The 21,435-nt window shown below is 37.0% G+C and overlaps 1 protein-coding gene across 1 annotated transcript in view; it reads right to left on the minus strand.

The window, feature by feature from the left end:
• Positions 1 to 278: 278 nt before the first annotated feature.
• Positions 279 to 21,435, minus strand: part of LOC124721953 (thrombospondin type-1 domain-containing protein 7A-like) — a 1,225,854-nt gene continuing 1,204,697 nt past the window's right edge. The window contains exon 30 of the mRNA XM_047247119.1: positions 279 to 1,253. Within this exon, the coding sequence (XP_047103075.1) occupies positions 1,163 to 1,253 (91 nt within the window). The 3' untranslated portion in view covers positions 279 to 1,162. The remainder of the gene's footprint in view (positions 1,254 to 21,435) is intronic.

Consider the following 21,435-nt stretch of genomic DNA (forward strand, 5'->3'; position numbering starts at 1 on the left):
CACACCATACAGATCCTTGCAGAGTATGTATATATGTAGACAGTCTTTGTCTAGTGATACTTTTTTGGACTTTGTAGTAGTAACACCAGTTCACGTTGGTATCTGTTAGTGCTTGAAAACATGCTGAAAATGTCACTTGTTCATTCATCCTGTTAGGATTAAGGACATACTGTGGAGTATTCAGAAAAGATTTTAAAAGAATGCTTTGAAATATTTTTGTTTATTGTAATGGAATTGCAAGTTTCACAATAGGATTATTTCTGTTTATGTTTCTTGTTCATATGATCTCATACATAAATTACATATTGGAAACAGTCATGTTAAAGTCATAGTCAGAACCACTTACTGCTGAACCAAATGAAAATGTATTACTTGATTGTTCTCATTTTAATATGAAGCTTCAGGATTCTGTATGATTGATAAGACAACCACATAATTTTTTCTGGAGTTCTCTTGTCTTTATGTGTAACTATGTTGTAACAGACATATGTAATGATAAACACTGACTTCACAATGAAGAATGATATAAGGAGTTTTTAAACTCACTTTTACAGAATATTGAACAATAACCAAATAAACACATGTGAACTAGCAGACATCATAAAAGACCGGCAACAATGCCAGTATTTAGTATTTCATTTGACAGTTGAAATACAATTATTTTCCACATTATATGATTACTGGACACAGTAGTAGCTACACAAATATTTATAGAACACAGATAATAACATTTAGTACATTTGATCTTTAATAACATTATTCCAGTTATTTATTAATATCTATGATACTGTATTGATAACAAAGAAGACACCCATAAAAACATCAATTCTGGGATAATGTGGTATTTTGCGGAAAATCAAGTTGGGTCAGCTCAAAAGAAGAAATATCATAAAGATGGTTATTATTTGGACTTTTCAGATTTACACTTAATTGCTGCACATAAAATGCTTCAACAGTAGTAATGATTTCTTGTTCATATTTTACTTGATTGTAGAAAATTTCTTTTCAGTTTGAATTGCAAAGCAATTATTTGAAATTAGGAATTTGATGAATGTAGAGACACAGACATCTACACATTTACACAGTACGTAAGCTCAGGACCATCAGCTCACAGTGTACTGTAAGCTGTTTCTTCTGGTGCTGACGTTTGAGTACTTCTTTGTCAGGCTTTCGCAGCTGGCAGCACAGTCAGCGAGTCCTGCTGCTGAGTCTGCTGCAGAAGACGCAATCCAGGAATGCCTCCATTTTTATAACTGACACAAAACATAAAGTAAAAATACTAATATGTACATTATAACTATTTGATATTGCTTGATTGTGAGTTGAAGATTTAGTGCACTGTTTTGCAATAGGGACAAATTGTCCAGCTCACAGTGCATCTTTTATGTATTGTAACTGTTATTTGTTTCTTAGACAAACAGACTGCTAACTACAAAACTGTAGTCAATAAATTATCTGTATTGGAAATTGGTTTCCAAGTTTTAAAAATATTTTAATTTGAGGTTTGTGGAGTCTCCAATAGGACATTCGCTGTCTGTTCTCCTTCTCTAATGAATGAAGATTTTATATGATATTGATCAATTACTCCAGATGTCAGTGTGTGATACCAGGGTGGAGGGAGATAATAAAAAATGACATAATAATGTAACTAATGACGAAGATTATTTTGATTTGATTTTAATTAACTATGTGAATCTAGACAAAAATTCGTGCATCATTTATTAATTTTCCATATTTAGACTAACTGTTGTAATAAGTCATTTGGATAATCAAGAATCTGGATAGTTGAATGTATGAAGAAAAGCATTTTTTGTATTATAAACTCCAGAAATATAACATACTTCTCCTGCTATGTTGTCATATGATTGTCTTTCTAGTGTTAATGTTAGTGTTTATTGAAAACAACAAAAACTTATTAAAATCAACAAAAACAATGTTTAGTAAAGGATTAGAGACACAGTTTTGTATGTACAAGGGCTATTTGGAAAGTAAGGAACAATAGGTCGCGAAATGGAAACCACAGTGAAAATCAAAACTGTTTTATTTGCAACAGTTAGCTACAAATTCCAGCTACTTGTCTCCATGGCTGCCGATCTGACTTAGACATTTGTCATAGCATTGTACCAACTTTCCAGTATCCTCATTATAGAAGGCAGCTTCCAGTGCTTTCTGCCAATTCTCTACATTGGCCTACAGCTCATTGTCTGTGTGAAAATGTTGTCTTCATAACCAGCGGTTCATGTGAGCAGAGATGAAACTCAGAGGGAGACAATTATGGGCTGTATTGTGGGTAATCAAGCATTTCCAATTGAAAATGATGCAGGAGCATCTACATTGCCCCTGCAGAATGTGGCTGAAAATAGTCTTTAAGAAGAAAATGCACGACAGTTACATAATGTTGGCTGCATAGCTTCAGGTGAAATTTCTCACCAAGCCCTCGTACTTGGCGGGAGACACTATTGTTCTAGGTATCTTTATGTGCTCCCTCTGTGCTCAGAACTAAAAAGAATGATGTAACCTGATCAACGGGCATACTGGAGACACCGCCCAACACACCTGTGTGAAAGCTTAATTGGATTTTCACTGTGGTTTCCATTTTGCGACTGATCGTTTCTTACTTTCTGAATAACTCTCATACATACATATTTGCTTAAAATTGCTAAAGTACTCCAAACTTAATCCTGAAACACCTAACAAAAATCACATAGGTCAGTCACTGTAGTTTAATTTTGTTTAAAATATTTGGTAATTGTCACTTGATGTAAACAGTTTTTTCTCTTCATTGCAGCAACATCATGAATTCATTTTAACTGTAGTAAACTCCATGGATCACACTCTACTTTTTTGAACTATTTCTGAGCTATTTCCGGGGCTTGAAATGCTCCTGCATGAGATGGTGCTTCATTATTTTCTGCTTGTATATTCTGTTTCATCTTCTCACATTTCCTGCTGTTCCTTTGCCTCCATATGTTTTCAACAATTTCATCATCCGACATGATCTGAAAACCTCGAGCATTACTATCACAAGTGAGGCATTCTTTCATATCATCAGCATGACATTCCTGGCACATTTGTATGTTTATCATTAGCTTATTTATATAATCTAAAACAGAGTCATCCGTATTGGTTACAGAATTTTTGTGCTCCCATTTTTGTAATCTTTTCCAAGCTTTGTTCAAAGTCTTCTTTTCAGTCAAATCCCATGCATCTAAAACCACATAACAATATCCCTAAATTCATTTGTTTGAAAAATGACAAAACCTGTTTCTATGTAGTTGTTTTCATCAAAAGATAACAACCTACATAGAAATTATTTTCTGTAAAGTCATTTTTAATGTTACAATAACACTTTGATCCATTGGTTGTAGCAAGGAAGAAAACATTTTACTGTAAACATTCCATTCTCTCTCTCTCTCTCTAATAGTTTAGCTGAAAGATGGGTTGGTGTAGAGAAAAAGTAGGACTTTTCCTTGTTAAGCAATTTGGTTTTGAACCTTTTTTTTATTTCACTGATAAAAGTGTTGTCATACCAGTTCATGAAAATTTCTACATTCATCCCTGCACATTTTTGGTTTTCATAAATTATGGGAACCATATATTTTTGAAGCCTCTGGGATTTTTGGATTTTCTGATCAGTACTAGAAGTATTTTATGCATCCCACCAGTATTTGCACAAACTAATATTGTTACTCACTCTTTCTTAGTTTTATATCCTGTAGCTGAACTCTCTTGCCAAGAAGCTAATGATATTGACAATAATGATTTAAATTTTAATCCAGTTTCATCAGCATTGTAAACAAAGTGCAAGTCATAGTCATTTTTGTACCATTCCTTTTTTTTTTTTTTTTTAAACCATTGTTAAAAGAGTTTACTGCATCTACATCAGCTGACATTTTTTCCGCTTGTATTTCCAGTTCCCGAATTCCATAATGAGATTTAAATTTGTACAACCGTCCATAACTTGCCACAAACAATTCATCACCACCTATTTTTTATTTAACCTCAGTGCCTTTTCACAGAGCAACGGACCAGATATCGGCTGCCCAGTTGACTGTTTCTGTAAAAACCAACAATAAAAAGCTTGTTTCAAAGGTTCATTTTTTATTTCTTCATCACTTTGTGATGTTTACTCCTGTCCTGACTACCAAGTTTGTGGGTGTACATCAAAACTGAATTCGTATTCTTCTTAATATTGCTTATTGTAGAGGTACTTGCACCATACTAGTTAGTTAAGTTACAACCATTTTTTCCTTTTTTAATGATTCAATAATGCCTATTTTATCTTAACTCTTTTGCACATTGACATTTTTAAACATAGATGTGACACTGAAAAGTGGCATAGCAGCTGTCAACTAACACTCTAAACTCATACAATAATGAAACACAAAGAGCAGAGATCATGCAGGACATGTGTTTGTTGTGCCAGCATGACATATCCATGCATACATGGACTACACTACAAAGATATTTGCTTCTCATTGACAATCCGGATAATCAAGAATCTGAGGTCTGTGTAGCTGAGTCTTCACTGTATTGCTGAAGATCTTTTGAGAAATTTATTTGAATTTAATTCAGTGGGCTCTTACTTGTCTCACATAGTCTTAGTAAATACATGCAATGTAGTTAATATGTAGTGACAACTGAAAATTTATGTTGGACCAAGGACTGTACCTGGATATGAGTCCTAGTCTGGCACAAATTTTTAGTTGTCACTTCATATCCATTACATTTCAGATTCAGCGTACCTGAACAGTTTACACTGATATCATTTCATATTAGTGCATCTTCACTGATTTCATCCTCATAGATTCTTTCATTTCATTAGAGTGCATTTAATTCAATCTGTATATATCCATTGTGGAAGGTTAGCCATGAACCTCAACAGAGTCCAGTCTCCCAATGTTGATACACCCACATACCCCATGAAAGAAATTCTGGTAGTAGTGTTCAGAAATCGTAAGTGGCAACATCATCAACAGCAAAAGTTTGACTCAAGCCTTGAGACATACTAAGACAGCCTTATGTTTATGGTGACTGCTTGTGGCAAATAGGAAATCTGGGATTGGCTTTCCATCTGCCACAAATTTTAAATTGCCATTTCATTATTCATCGCTTCAATTAAAATTTTATTTTCTACCAGAACTTGGCAGATCTACAAATTCTTGGCATTGGTTGCCACAGTGCTGCCATACTTGAGGTTAAAAATTAATCAGCAACATGTGCCAAAACAGAACAGAACGTATGAATACTTAACAGTGCACACTCCAGTGCTGTCCAAGCATTAAGGAAATCTCTGTGGTTTGAATAGATAAATGAAGTACAGTAGATATGTTATGGGTGAATATTCAAAGAAATCATCAGTGAAAAAATGTCCCTTTCAGATACCTAACAACAATTCAGTGTATTGAAGTCACAGAATAAGAATTCTTAAGCAGAAAGTGAGGGGAGCCCAAAAAAGAAGAAAACATATCAAATCCTGTAGCCATACTGAATTAAGAAGAAAGATGTGTACATGAGAGACTTCTCAATAATATCCTGGACAGTAAGTATATAAAAAATAGAAGAGACTGCAAAAATGACATCTTAGCTTTGAAGGAGGCACCACAGCATGATTCACATTGTAAGCCAAATAAAATTTAATACATGAATTGGCAGCATATTTGCAGCCATAAGTTCAGCCAATATGTATGTAGATGATATTCAAGACAATGAATAGACTGTAATGAACCAAATGGAGATAAAGGTCTCTACTATCAATAAATGTGTGAAGTATCTATGTACCAATAAATATATGAGCCCAGATAACATACTTGGAAAAAGCAAAAGGAAAGAGATATGTGGCAGTGTTGGCTGGGAGACTCTGAAGGGTAGCTCAGTCAGGTAATCGGAAGGAGTTTTCTTTCTCCATGCACAATTGCTCCTTTCCATCTGGTGTAAGAGAGTTGTATCTCAAGTGTATCTGTTGAGTGTAAGTGACTGTTATGGATTTGTGTATATTGTGTTGTCATGTTTGTGTTGGATGGTGATGAGAGAAGGGAGACATAAGACTCAGTACTGGCACATAGCCTTTTTGTCCCGAATAGCACCAAAGGGGCTGCTGGGCTTAATGTCTCAATGCGATGAATGTAACACCAGCAACAGTGTCACATGCCCTGTAGAGAAGTTTGGAATTCAGTACACAACAGTGATGCAGAGCTCGGGGCTGGGGAACTTTATGCCACGTAATCTCTCCGCTTGTTTGCCAAATACTGGTGCTGAAAATCTCTTCCACCACCAAGCTTCAAGTTGGCTAGCTTCATATTGAGTGCTGCCCCATAGCTGGACATCAATGAAGTTGTGATCTCTTACTTTAACACTTGAGTGGGAGTGCCTACATACAAAAAGCACCTACCACAAATAATGTTGCCTTGTACCATTCCATTGTTGTCTTGCTATTATGAGCCTATACTTATTACTTCATCATTGCTTCAGCTAACACAGTGATAAGTTGTATTGTCATATATCCATGTGAGCAGCAGTAATATAGTATAAAAGTAAGCTAGGAGAGAAAAAATTTATGATCAGTCCAAGAAAATGGCCCAGATTCCTAGATAGCAGCACAGTCCCACAAAGAGACAGTTATCTAAGATATAATTAACAATCTAATAAGTGTTTGTCAGGGACCTGATGTAAGTATGTTATTTAGTGTTCCGAAGGGGTCATTACTGTTGAGTAACACATATACACAGCAACAGAGTAATACAATGAAATTTATTTTATTATTCTTTAATTAAACAATTATTTAATGCACATAAAATAAGTTTATTTTATCGTTATTTAATCAAAATAAGATTAAATTATGATTTTGCTCATACACATTTACCTTGGTAAGATAAACACAGCTATTCTTTACATGTGTAATAGTTAAAGTTCCATACCACAACCCATTAATCAAAAGATTGGAAAAAGAGGCATAATTATCATAACTCACAAAACTGATTGAAAGAAAGAAATTACAGGCCAGTTGGTCTCTCATCAACTGTATAGTTTGCAAGCCAATCAATCATGCCAATTTTATGACAATTTTTGCAGACTGGAAACTGTCTCTATATGAAGCAATGAGGATTCAGTAAACAGCAACCTTGTGAAACTCAGTTCACTCTGTTTGTTCATGAAATCAATAAATCAATAGATAGATGTGACTAGGTTGATTTACATTACTTTATTTATGAAAGGCATTCTATACATGTCTGCACTGTCACACAGTGAATAAACTATTAGCTTACAGAACATCAATCCAGTATTGTGACCTCAAACATGCTTTGTGATCAAACAGAAGACCTACTACTAGACAGAATTCAGCATGACATTCATGACAGAAAGAAATCATCAAATATGAAAATAGTTTTGGGAGTTACCTAAGGCAACATTTCAGTGTTATTAAAGTTCACAATATATAAACAATGTAGTCAGTGACATCAGAAGCATAATGAGACTGTTCACAGATGATGATGTGGTATATGGAGAAGTTGCAGTGCAATAAAATAGTAGGAAAATGCAATAATACCTACAGGGGTCAACAATGCAGAAACTGGCACCTAATTTTCAATGTAAGCAAACATAAAATATTTGACATAAATAGGCAAAAGACCCATTATTGCCTAATTATATGACTGAAAATCAATTACGTGGAACAGCCACAATTGCAGAATATCTAGCGGTATGTATGCAGAGTTATTTAAAGTTAAATGAGCACATGAAACAACCTGTTAGAAAGTAATATCTCAGACAAATTCAGAAGAAAATGTACACCACACATAAATTAGGTAGCCATATCAATTGTTTGATATTGCTTGTCAGCCTGGAACATTTATCAGACAGGATTTATATATCATAAATAGCAGATATAAATAAGATGATTTTGAATCTTATCAACAGTTGATCTTCCCACACACCATCTAGTTATGGAATTGAGAAAATGAATAACTGATAGCAGTGTGCAAAGTAGCATCCACCTCAAACTGTAAGGTAAGTTGCAGAGTATAGAGACAAATTGATACGTTAGGGAGTACCTAATTATCCTCGTTAGTGATGAAAGGTGTTCAACATCCATACATAAAACCAGCCTGGAACATGACTGACTCATCCTGCAGAATCTTTGGACTTGCATGCTTTGGATGTGCAATGGTACCTTCATCTTGCCACTCTCTTCTTTAATGATCATTAATCATCACACAAATCTTGTAGTCATAATTGAGGAGAACACAATGCCATAAATCTATGTTCTGTTCCATGTGTTCCCTTGCCAAAATTATTCAGGCTCCTTGAGGCAGGAAGGTTTGTACTGTTGTTTGCAATGGATTCCTAGAAGCCAAAAAGATCATGTGGAGACAGTTGCACACTTTCTGTTGCATACTACCCTCCCAGTTGTGCCCAAAAAGGTAGCATGTAACTTCATTGTATTATCTTCAGGGTACCTTTCTCTTTAATGTTTGACCCTGAGGTTAGTTTGTAGTAGTACACCATTTCCCTCATCTGTCTGCTTTCCTCTACATTTCCATGTACATAATGCATCCCACATCATTCATAATATAATGCATGTATGACATCCTTGGTCATCCCCAGTGATTCCTTCCCTCAATAGCTCCATCTGCTATTGATCCAATACTAATGTGTCTTAAAATGTGTTCTGCGAGTTTCTCTATTCTTGTCCATATGTGCCTCCATAGATCTGGTTTCCTGTGCTCTTTTCAGCACCTCATCATCCATTACTCTGTCTCTTCAGCTGATCACCATCCTTCTGTAGTACTACATCATCTTCTCTTTTGCTTTCCTACTGTCCAAATTTCACACGAATATATGGCCGTACTCCAAACAAATGCTTTCATGATTGATTTCCTTACTTCCAGACTGATGTTCTTCCTGGCATGAAAATTTTTCCTCAAATTAAATGCAATTTTGGCCCACTGTATTCTGATCACAATTTCTTTACAACCTCTACCACCTCTTGCAGTGGCAGCTGCTGTGTAAGAGCACAAGAGCATGTGAACACCCTAACTTTTCACACCTTGGGGATTTATTGGTTATTTTTCTTTGAATGCTGTTAAATGTAATGCATAGATGCAGTAATTTGAAATACATGGTACTAAATCTACCACACTGTGCTGCATATTGCTGCTCTTGACTCAGTGAAACTTGGCATCAGCATCACGAGCACACTTTCACCATGCACGTTTTAAGGAGCTTTTGCACATGTGCAAGTGGTGTGACATATTTGCCTTATGGGCCAAATACATACAGATTTGTTAAACAATGTGCATAGCTCACAGCATGCACTGCTAGCCCTTACCACTCAACTACGAGTTTATGTCAGTGCCACCAGGTGGTAGCACACTGCAGCAGACTTATCTATGTTTGCTTGGCATAAATCTTCATAGGCGATAGCGCACTCCACAGATATGTGAATTCACTCACTATATAGTAAAATTAGATCGGGCATCAGTAACTGTTGTAGTTATACTGATAGAAAAACCTGTTTTGTGGGATTATAAATGAGATGTAGTACATTAAGTTTTGGATTTTATCATACAGTAATCCATTTGAGGTGCAGGAAACCATAAAACACATTGCTGATTGTGAGACTGGTGGTCTGACATCAGTTGATTGTATGGTGGTTCAGGTTTACCTGTACATTAAGCCAACATTATGTGTGTATCTAAATATTCATGAAAAGCTGTCTCACTGATTACATTAGGTTAAAAAAGCTGTCTCACTGGTTTCTCTTACATTCATTTAAATGTGGGGATTGAAGACAGTGTGCTTTTGGGTTTTATGGCTCTCAGCATCTCATTTGTGTTCTTGTCAAGTGATCTTGTTGGTAAGTAGCACTACTGGAATTAAGTCATTTCCGCAAATGACAGTTTGTGTTTGGAGTTGGTTGTCTTCCATGCAGATATTGGCTTTCCTATGGAGTGTCAATGTGAACTCTGTTAAACCATTGTTTAGCACTAACAGAGAAGAAAATTACCAGGAAAAGGTAGTTGCAGAGAAACTAGGGCATTCCAGACCAGATCTGTAGTCTGAGAAAGTGACAAAATCAGATTAGCATGACTACAAGGGAACATGCAACAAAGAAGTGTATAATAAGCATAAGTTTATGTGTGGGTGCCTGATTTTCAGCCCAGAATTTAATTTGTTAACTAATACATGAATTAGGGATCTTGTTCATTTGTCCGAAAAAATAAAAAAGCAAAAAAACTCCCACTTATAGAAAAATGTGAAGTGGAGAGTGGCAGAAGCTTAAACATTATTTTGTTCTTGCCATAAACTGTACTTAATTATGCACAAAACAACAAAATTCCACAAAAACAATTCTTTCTTTTTCAGACAAGTTATGCATATTATTATTATCATTATTATTATTATTATTATTATTATTGACAATGGCTGAAGTTGTGTAAGTATGTTGATAAGCATAACTGTTATACAGCAGCTGCTATTAATTTCACACTCTCATATTTATATGAATTTAAAAATTTGTGAACACCTAGAATGTATGCCTATGAGCTGCCACTGATCTCTTGTGATTCTGTTTCCCAAATAGATGAATTTCTTTATCGCTTTTAGCTCCTCTCTTCCATTTCTTACACTTAAAGGTACATATTCTTCTTCAGTTCTTTAGTCTTTTGCATGTTTATTCTCATACAGTACTGATTATAGAAAATCCTTTCCACTGTGCTAAGGACCTTCGCTAGATTGTATTATCTCTCTATGACCATAGCAATTTCATCTGTGCAACATAGCACGCCTTTCTTCTGCCATTTAAGTCTGAACCCCACCTCAGTTTGGTCTATAGCTTCCTGGAGATCAGCATTGAATGTAAGAACAGTGAGAGCACATCTTTGCCTTCTCTAATTTTTGCATCTTGTTCCTGATGAAAATTCTTAATCATAGCCACTTTGTTATCATAGACACCAGATATCTTTGTGTTTATACCTACTTTCTTCAGCAGTCTGAACATCTCTTGCCAGATAACATTATCAAATACCCTTTCCAGGTCTACAGAGGCAATATAACTTGACCTGTTTTTCTTTATTTACTTTCCAATAAGAAGCCTTAGTGCCAGAATCACCCCTCTTGTTCTAAATCCTGTTCTTCACGCATCATATCCTCCACCTACTCTTCAATTCTCCTCAGAATTACCTTTATGAGAATTTTTGATGCATGTGTTATTAGGCTTAAGGTTTGATACTGTTCACATTTTGTAGCTACTGCTGTCTTCAATATAGGAATAATGATGCATTTCTGAAAATCACTTGGTATCTCTCCTGTGTTATAGATGGACCTCCAAGTCACAATTTGAATGTAGCAAGGTTTGTGTAGGAGAAATCGGATAATGCTCTCATGACTGCTTGCAATGGAAGCCATTTTGGGTCTTTATGGGTGTATAGCAGTCAACATTTTGTTTTAGTGTTTGTCAGTGAGAATAAATTTCTGGTGACTAAAGCATCAAAAGTATTACATCAGACATTAGCAACAACTTGCACAATCGAAAATATCTGAGAGCAAGGACAGTAACCAAATCAGACAGTACTGAAGTGAACTATTAGTCAATTTTTCCAGTTTTTATGTGTTCATGTTTCTGATAGAATCCAGGGGTTATGAGCTTGGGAATGATATGAACTGCAACCTTAGTTTCATATCAATGTGCAATTCAGCAGTTAAATGCACCCAAATGCATTTGAAAATAAAAATGAGGGTTCCAGTTGCTAGATACATGTCGAGTCACACTGTCAATTTGGATTTATAGTTTTCTGCATTAGCAGAGCGTATCTCATAAGAGGTTCATAAAGCTGGCTTATAAATAATGTTAATATGCAATATGAGATAATGTACGCAGGAATCAGGCAGAGTCATAATGTAGGAGCAGTGCCAACACAATGATGCATTTGAGACAAGTGTTGAAATGGGTTGCAAAATTGAGATTCAGTAGGAAGACACTCTGGAAGCAAATACAAGCCAAACATCTGCTGTCATCTAAAACTTCTCTAGAATTCACACACACACACACACACACACACACACACACACATTACGCACAAATGACCGCTATCTCCTGCCGTTGTGGCCAGACTGCAACTTTTGTGTTGAATGAAAGCAGCAATATGGTCTGGGGCAGGGAAGGGAGAAGACTGTAGAGTATGGGTGGGGGTTAGAAGAGCATTGCCTGGTGGAGTATGCAGGTACTAGAAGGTGTCAGGACAAGGCTGCCAGGTGCAGTGTTGGGAGACTGTGGAAGGGGGGGGGGGGGGGTCAGAGAGGAGGGAGGAGTAGGAAAGGAGAGGAGCAGAGAGAGAAGAGATTGGTAGGTATGTTGCTGCTCTCTTCTCCCACTCCCCACTCTCCATTCCCCCCTCCTCCCCCACCCCCAACCCTAACATGGTCTCCTGACACTGCACCTGGCACCCATGTCCAGCTGCCTTCTAGTCCTTGCATGTTCTGTGAGACAGTGCTATGCTCTCCCCCTCACCTGTATGCTGTTATCCTTCCCCTTTACATGCCACACTCCAGATGACTGCTTTCATTCAACACAAAAGTTGCAGTCTTGTGTGACTGTGCGTGTTTTCCTTTCTTTTCTGAAGAAAGGAAAACAGTGTGCCAACAGTCTTTTCATGTTGATCGTCTGCAACTGAAGTTCTTCATAATTATTTGAGGAACTGTCTCCAGTTCAGTTAGTTGATTTCTTGTTAACTAGTAGGTTAATAACAGATTGTATTGCTACAGTCTACAGCTCTGAAACTACAGTGTGTAATTAGGACGATAAGCATTTCACAGTATTCATGTGTACCATTGTCATGTTCATATGAAATGGATGAAGAAAACACAGGGAAAAAAAGGAAAAAATAAACACAGTCAGATGCCAAGATGCCAAGACAGAGTTTGAATGTATTGAATCCCATATATCTTAGTGTTATTCATCAAACATGACTGTATTATTTATCAGGTTTGGTTGTGCATAAACCTATAAGTATTTGTAAGCCACTTGCATGTGATGTATTGAATGTATTTGTTTACTACAACTTTCAGAGAATGGACTAAACCAAGGGCTACTCTTGCAACCAAAGACTACTCTTGCAATAACACAGGCAACCTATATAGATATACAGCACAATGAAGAGGTCTTTCAGACGTATTTATAAACTACTCAAACATGAGAATGTACTACTCCATTGTATGACAATAAAAGTTCATATATGAGAACAGTTGCTGATTCTCAGAAATAACTAATGTAGCTTGATCCAACATTTTATTAGTACTGCAGGTATTTCTGTCATACTGTTGTGAAAAGGATACTCTTCAATCCTTTATCTGAACATTCATGTCCATTGCTGTCTGGTTTGTGTAGTTACGAAAGTGCTGCTATCATGTGTACAAGGTGCATTCAAAAAGAAATGAGCCACAGGCTGTCAAATGAAAACTACTGAAGGGATCATAATTTCATTTTCTATTGAAGATAGTGTGGTCAGTATAAGAGCACTGAGACCCCAACTTTGCCACTAGAGTCACATGGGCACACACCACATGATGACAGAGTGGACAAGTACATGCATGGAGCATCCACTGCCCTCAGTAGTGCTGAAAACAGAGAAATAGAGACTTAAGAAGAAGAGCAAAGGGATGTAGTGTAGTGAGTGCAGGGAATGGAAATTTATCAAAGAATGGCACAAGTGTAAGCAGAGCACTGCATGTCCGCTGCAATTTCTATGTTTCACCTGAAATTTGGGGCAATAGCTGCCACCATAACTCACTGATCCTCAGTAGTGAGGGCCCACATGCTATACAATGGTATCAGTAATGTGGTGTAGCATTCCAGATCGTGCATCATTCACCAAACACCCATCCTCTCTCAAATTGTTTGTGCCGTGCCTTGCCTTGGCCCTTGCAATGGCCTTTCAGTACCCTTTGCACATTTGTCTCATTCTGTGATGAATTCCCTTCCCCCAAACTCCTTACATTGTCAGGAAATGCACTACAGCCCTTTGCTCTTCTTTTAAAATCTCCATTTCACCATTTTCAGCATGACGGAGTGCTGTGGACAGTTGATATGTGCACATGCTTGCTGAGTTACCATGTGGATGTGCACCTGTGTCCCTCTAGCAGAGTGTTTGGTGCCTCATCGCATCTATAGGGCCACACTTTTTTCTGTAGGCTGTGGCATTACTACCCTTTCAGCAGTTTTCATTTTACAGACTCTGGTTCATTTCTTTTGTAGGCAACTTATAAATGAATGAATGAGTAAATGGCCAACTATAAAACCGATAGGCATACTGATGTCAATAGTGCAATAAAATGCCAAAATTTTTTACTAAAATTTAAGTTGCTGTTATTATATGACCATAAATAAACATTGTAATTTGTTACTGCTAATATAGTCTCTTTTTTTGTTGTTGTATAAAGATCATCTATAACATAAGCTCATTTTTTGTAATTTATTTCTGAATTCTAAAATTTTTCTTTGTTTCTAGCAATTCATTTGGTGTTTGCTTGTTTCATTTATTATTTGTGGTGTTTTGTTGTAAATGTGTATTTTCACAGCATGTTCTCAAATTTTTGAGTTTTCTTTGTGTATGCACTTTGCTTTAGGCTGTTAAACTGTTCCATTTGCCATTTTTCATTCTTGTTTTCTGACACTATTTGTTTGTTATGTATACATTTCCTTTACTTCCTATGGTGATAATGTCTCACCATGTGGTCTAATAAACACCGAGTGTCTCCTGGCACAATGACCATTCAAATAACTAATGGGAATGCAGTTGAATAATATCCATAGCAAATGTGGTTGTCAAGGAATTTACCTGGCTGCATTCCTGTAAGTTATTTTAACAAATGTGTTACAGCATTCAGGTTTGTCTACTTATAGTTCATATGCTAAGTTAACATTATTCAGACAGAAATTGTCATTTTGTTGTTTTTTTAATTAAAAGTTTAATGTCATTCATAATTAGGTACACTATAGCTCTGGAAATTGTGTTTACCTTACTTCTGTAACTTCAGTTTGAAAAGTTGTAATGAACAGTTTTTCAGGAAGAAATGTGCCATAAAATAATAATTTAAAACATCACTTGGCAATTTTAATATGAAATTTCGCCTGTCCCTTTGTCATTTGAAATATTAGGCTGAAATGAAATAGCTGAAAGCAAAATCAGGACTGAGTGGAGAATATTAGTTATTATTAACCATAGACTATTGGGGGTTTCATTCTCATTGCAATATATTTGATTTGTGGTGATTATATGGACTAAATTGAATCCAGCATGGAAAAAAGTCCACCTTTGATCATTACATTGAAATATCAGTTGTTCTGATTTCCCTAAAGGTCTGTAAAATATAAGAGTGAGTGTTGGGTTTCGAGTATATCGGTTCTCCTTCCTTCCATTCCAATCATTTTGCCATAATAATATTAATAATTTCGAAAAAGTATTCAGGAATGCTGTGACCAGAGAGCTATTATGGCTAGTAAGTTCCCATTGTTTATATTAAATATGTACATGTATATAAAAAGTTATTGAGTATATAATAATATATTTATACGATATAAATGTCATATTAATGTTAAACTGATGCTATGTGCTCAGTAGAATGCAAAGATAAAAATTCCATAAAAATGACTATTTACACCAAGTCTGTCCAGTGAATTAACAATGCTGGTGACTGTGGCGGCCAGCCTAGATGTGGTTTTAGGCAGTTTTCCACATCTGAATATGTGAATACATGGCTGGTTCCCACATCCCACCTCTGTTATATAATTTGCAAACATTTTGAACACATTTTCACTCTTTCATATGGGATAATCCTAGTCACAGACAGATGGGGTACAAAAATTCTGTCCCATAGGGGTAGGGTGTCTGACCACCCTCTACTACTAACATTGCCAAATCGAGATTAACATGCTGGCTCCATGAAGACACGGGATAAGGCCAGAAAGAAAGAAGAAAGGAGACAATGTGATGTTTTTTTTTTCTATGAGTGTCTCAGAAACAAATCACATCAAAATGGTCCCCTTTATAAACATGCACACAAATTTCTGTGCATGTGGCTAGTAAATTGCACCATATTTTCAATGGGTTATCCCAGTGATATGCTGGCAATAGGTGATAGCCACACCTTTATTCTGTTGGCAAGTTCAAGACACATTGCATTCATTAAGGTATGTGTGACTTGTCTCTAACTAAATTATCAAAAATATTGGCTTAGTGCATTATTATACAATTTTTTTGTCAACATAAAAACACAATTCTGATTCAAAACTACTTTCGAAGTAGTACTTAAAGGCAAAACTGACATTTCACTGAGTTGTCTGCTTTAGCCCCATTGTTGCAGCTCCATAAATAACACACAGGTCAGGTATTTGGGAAATAATTTATGATAACAAACACAAACCAGCAATACATGAGGGTGCTGCAAAGCCTTGGTAGGTAGCAGTCATTAACTGCTGTTTTTGAGCATGGATGACCACTGTGAGATAGATATTTGATGTTTTGTGTGACTTGAGAGAGGCTTAATGTTCAACTGATATTGCTGTGGTGTATACCAATTTGGCAGGCAATTTCCCATGCTGACAACCTTTCTTGATATAGTGTGACAATATGCATGTGGTCTAAGCCTGAAATAATCCTCTAAGGCATAATTAACAGTATACACAAGCCACATTGTACCATTCACAACTGGAGACACAATGTCCTCTACTGAGCTGCACTGAGAATACAGTTGTTACCACTATTACACGGATGTCTACACTTAAGTAATTCCTGTCATTAAAAGATTATTTGGGAAATAATTTATGAAAAAAAAAACACAAACCAGCAAGACATGACTGTGCTGCAAAATGTATTTGAGCAGTTTAGAAACAAAATAGATGCACTTCACACAATAAATGATGATACAAACTCCAAACATTGATCAATCGAGATGGTGCAGTGGTTAACACACTGGACTCACATTCGTCTACATCTACTTCTATGGGATTACTCTGCTATTCACAATAAAGGGCCTGGCAGGGGGCACAGTGAACCACCTTCAAGCTGTCTCTCTACCTTTCTGCTCTTAAACAGTGTGCAGGAAAAACAAGCACTTAAATTTTTGTGTGCGAGCCCTGATTTCTCTTATTTTATTGTGATGATCATTTCTCCCTATGTAGCTGGGTGCCAACAAAATATTTTCACAATCAGAGGAGAAAACTGGTAATTGAAATTTCATGAGAAGATACTGTTTGCAAAGAAAAATGACTGTTTTAACAATTGCCACTCCAATTCACGTATTATGTCTGTGGCACTGTCTCTCCTATTTCATGATAATACAAAATGAGCTGCCCTTCTTTGATATTTTTTGATGTCATCCGTCAGTCTCACCTGATGTGGATCCCACACTGCACAGCAATACTTCAGAATAGGGCAGACAAGTCTGGTGTAAGCAGCCTCTTTAGTAGACCTTTTGTACCCTCTAAGTGTTCTGCCAATGAATCACAATCTTTGGTTTGCTCTACTCACAACATTGTCTATGTGATTGTTCCGATTTAGATTATTTTTAATTGTAATCCTTAAGTATTTAGTTGAATTTACAGCCTTCAGATTTGTATGCCTTATCACATAATCAAAATTTTGTGGATTTCTTTTAGCACTCATGTGAATAATTTCACACTTTTCTTTCCTTTATGCAGGGCCAATTGCCACTTTTCGCATCATACAGATATCTTATCTAAATCATTTTGCAATTAGTTTTGGTCATCTGATGACTTTACAAGACAGTAAATGACAGCATCATCCGCAAACAGTCTAAGAGGGCTACTCAGATTGTCTCCTGTGCCATTAATATAGATCATGAACGATAGAGGGCCTATAATGCTTCCTTGGGGAATGCTGGCTATTACTTCTGTTTTACTCGATGACTTTGTGTCTATTACTATGAACTGTGGCATCTCTGACAGGAAATCATGAATCCAGTTGCACAACTGAGGTGATATTCCATGGGCATGCAGTGTGGTTAGAAGACACTTGTGAGGAATGGTGCCAAAAGCCTTCTGGAAATCTAAAAATATGGAATCAATCTGACATCCCCTGTCGATAGCACTCATAAGTATAAAGAACTAGTTGTGCTTCACAAGAATGACATTTTCTGAATCCATGCTGACTATGTGTCAATAAATCATTTTCTCCAAGGTAATTCATAATTTTCTAACACAGTATATGTTCCAAAACCTTACTGCAGATCGATGTTAGTGATAAGGTCCTGTAATTCGGTGGATTACTCCTATTACCCTTTTTGGCTATTAGTGTGAGTTGAGCAATTTTCCAGTCTTTAGGTACAGATCTCTTTGTGAGTGACCAGTTCTAAATAATTGCTAAATACGGAGCTAATGTATAAGCATACTCTGAAAGGAACCTGACTGGTATACAATCTGGATTGTAGGCCTTGCCTTTATTAATTGATTTAAGCTGCTTTGATACACCAAGGATATCTACTTCTATGCTTCTCATCTTGGTAGTTGTTCTTAGTTGGGATTCAGGAATATTTACTTCGTCTTCTTTGGTGAAGGAGTTTCGGAAAACGATGTTTAATAAGTCTGCTTTAGTGGCACTGTCATCAGTGGCTTCTCCGTTTTTATCATGCAGTGGAGGTATTGATTGTGTCTTGCCACTGGCGTGCTTCATGTATGACCAGAATGTCTCTGGGTTTTATGCCAGATTCCAAGACAGAGTTTCATTCTGGAAATTATTAAAAGCATCTTGCACTGAAGTATGAGCTATCTTTTGAACTTCTGCAAAGCTTTGCCAATTATGGGGAATTTGCATTCTTTTGAATTTGGCACCCTTTTGGCAATCTGACCCATTTTGCGTACCATGAGGGATCAGTACCATCACTTATTAATTTATGTAGTATATATCTCTCAATTGCTGTCAATATTATCTCTTTGAAATCATTCCACATCTTTTCTACACTTACATGATCAGATAGGAGGGAGTGGAGACTGTCTCTTAAAAAGGTGTTAAGAGCATTTTTATCAGCTTTTTTAAATAGGTGTACTATGCATTTCATTTTGATGGTTATAGGTGTTATGGTATTCAGCCTAGCAACAACTGCCTTGTCATTGCTAATCCCTGTATTCATCATTATACTACCTATTTGTCCAGGATTATTTCTTGCTAATAGGTCAGGAATGATTTTGCAATCATTTACGCTTTAAGTGGGCTAATAAACTAATTGTTCAAAATAATTTTCTGAAAAAGTATTCAGTACAATTTTGGATGACATTTTATGCCTATCGCCGGCTTTAAACATATAATTTTTCCATGATATTGAGGGTAGATTGAAGTCACCACTGACTATAATTGTATGAGTGAGGTACCTATTTGAAATGAGATTCATTTTTTTTTTAACTGTTCAGCAACTATATCTTCTGAGCTGGGGGTCGGTAAAATGATCCAATTAATAGCTTAGTCCGACCGTCACGTATAACCTCTACCCATACTATTTCACAGGAACTATCTACTTCAATTTCACTACAAGGTAAACTACTTCTGACACCAATAAATACTCTACCACCAACTGTATGTAATCTATCCTTTCTGAACACTGTTACATCACTTGAAAAAATTTTGGCTGAACTTATTTCTTGCTTTAGCCAGCTTTCCATACCTATAACTATTTGAGTTTCAGCACTTTCTATTAGGGCTTGGAGCTCTGGTTCTTTCCCAACACAGCAATGACAAATTACAGCTACAGTACTGAGCATTTCTACAACTACCTTAGAGACCCTCTAACCAAAAGAACCCCACAGTCCCTTCCACACAGCCCCCGATAACCATGTAGCCACTTCCTGTGTGCAGTGGACTCCTGACCTATTAAGCAGAACCCAGAAACCCACCACCTGATGATGAAAGTCCAGGAATCTGCAGCCTACATGGTCAGAAAACCACCTGAGCCTCTGATTCAGACCCTCCACACAGCTCTGCACCGACCACAGTCGGTTCTATCAACAATGCTTAATCTCACAAGCAAGACTGGCAGTCTTTACCATTTCTGCTAGGCACCCGAAGTTGGTACCAACATGAGCCACCACCTGCAATTGGCTGCACCCTGTACTCTTCAGGTATCCTGAAGCACCCTTTCCACATCTGGAATGACTCCCTGCACTATGCACATGGAATGCACACAGCTTCCTTTCCCTCCTTGGAAACCATGTTCCTAAGGGGCCCCATTGTGCGCCTAACTTTGGAGCTCCCAATTATCAGCAAACACCCTCTGTGAATGTCCAGACCTCGCAGGCTGAGAAGATTCCTCTGGAACAAGGTGGACAACTGTATCTGGCTTAGAAACTTCATCAGCCACAGATAATGCCTGAATCCTGTTCGTCAAATGAAGCGGGGAGGTCCTACCATCTGCCCCTTGTAAAGTCTCCCACTGCACCATGGGTTATGGGTCAATTTCAGTGCAGGCAGTACCTGGATCAGCCACAGCAGTAGACCAATCAGGGGACACGTGGGACGTGCTCGACGTCCCTTGCAACCCCGTGTCCGGCCCCCCACAGTGATGCCCTTTGGCATCATTTGCCCTTGAAACTTGAGAGTCTCAAGCTGTGTGATGGAAGCCAACACTACCTGGAGCTGTGAGTGAAAAGTCACCAACTCAGCTCATCTGTACACAGCAATCACAGTTCCTATCCATCACTGACGTCACCCATGTTTGAGGCTCATAAGAATATGTAACAAACAAATGGTGTACTCAACTTACTAGCAGCAGGAACTTAAGGTGCTCTCTCACTGACAATCTAACTTAGACATTCTGGGGGATGAAGGTTCAACTCCCTTCTGGCCATCCAGATTTAGGTTTTCAATGGTTTCCCTAAATCACTCCAGGCAAATGCCAGGATGGTTTCTTCAGAAAAGGGATGGCTGATTTCCTTCCCCATCTGTCTGTAATCTGAGCTTCTGCTCCATCTCTAATGACCTCGCTGCCGACAGTACCTTAAACTCTAACCTAACCTCTGCCCCCCCAGCCCCTCCCCTCCCTTCCAAACAATGAGTATATTTGTGTTTGCTGTTTCTTAAAGGAACAGTACCTGAAGGTCACTTGAAAAAGCTCTTAATTGCGGATGTTAAGTTACTACAGAACAACCATATACACAGGTTTTCACTATCGTGAACCCACATAATAATTCATAACAAAAAATGTGTTTCAAAACAAAATATATTTGATATATATTCAAATTTATTTGACACCTATTCTGTTTTAAACTAAAAGTTTTAATTGCTCTTTGCCTTCAAGGACAACTATCCTGATGAAACTGTAATTTAACATAATGTAATCAGTTTTTCTGTATGAAAATGAAGTTTCTCAGAACAAAATTGTTGCATGAAACATTCTCAGATTTCTTGCTACATCAAATCTGATAAAACATCA

This window comes from Schistocerca piceifrons, chromosome X, assembly GCF_021461385.2.
Source record: "Schistocerca piceifrons isolate TAMUIC-IGC-003096 chromosome X, iqSchPice1.1, whole genome shotgun sequence".
Lineage (NCBI taxonomy): Eukaryota > Metazoa > Arthropoda > Insecta > Orthoptera > Acrididae > Schistocerca > Schistocerca piceifrons.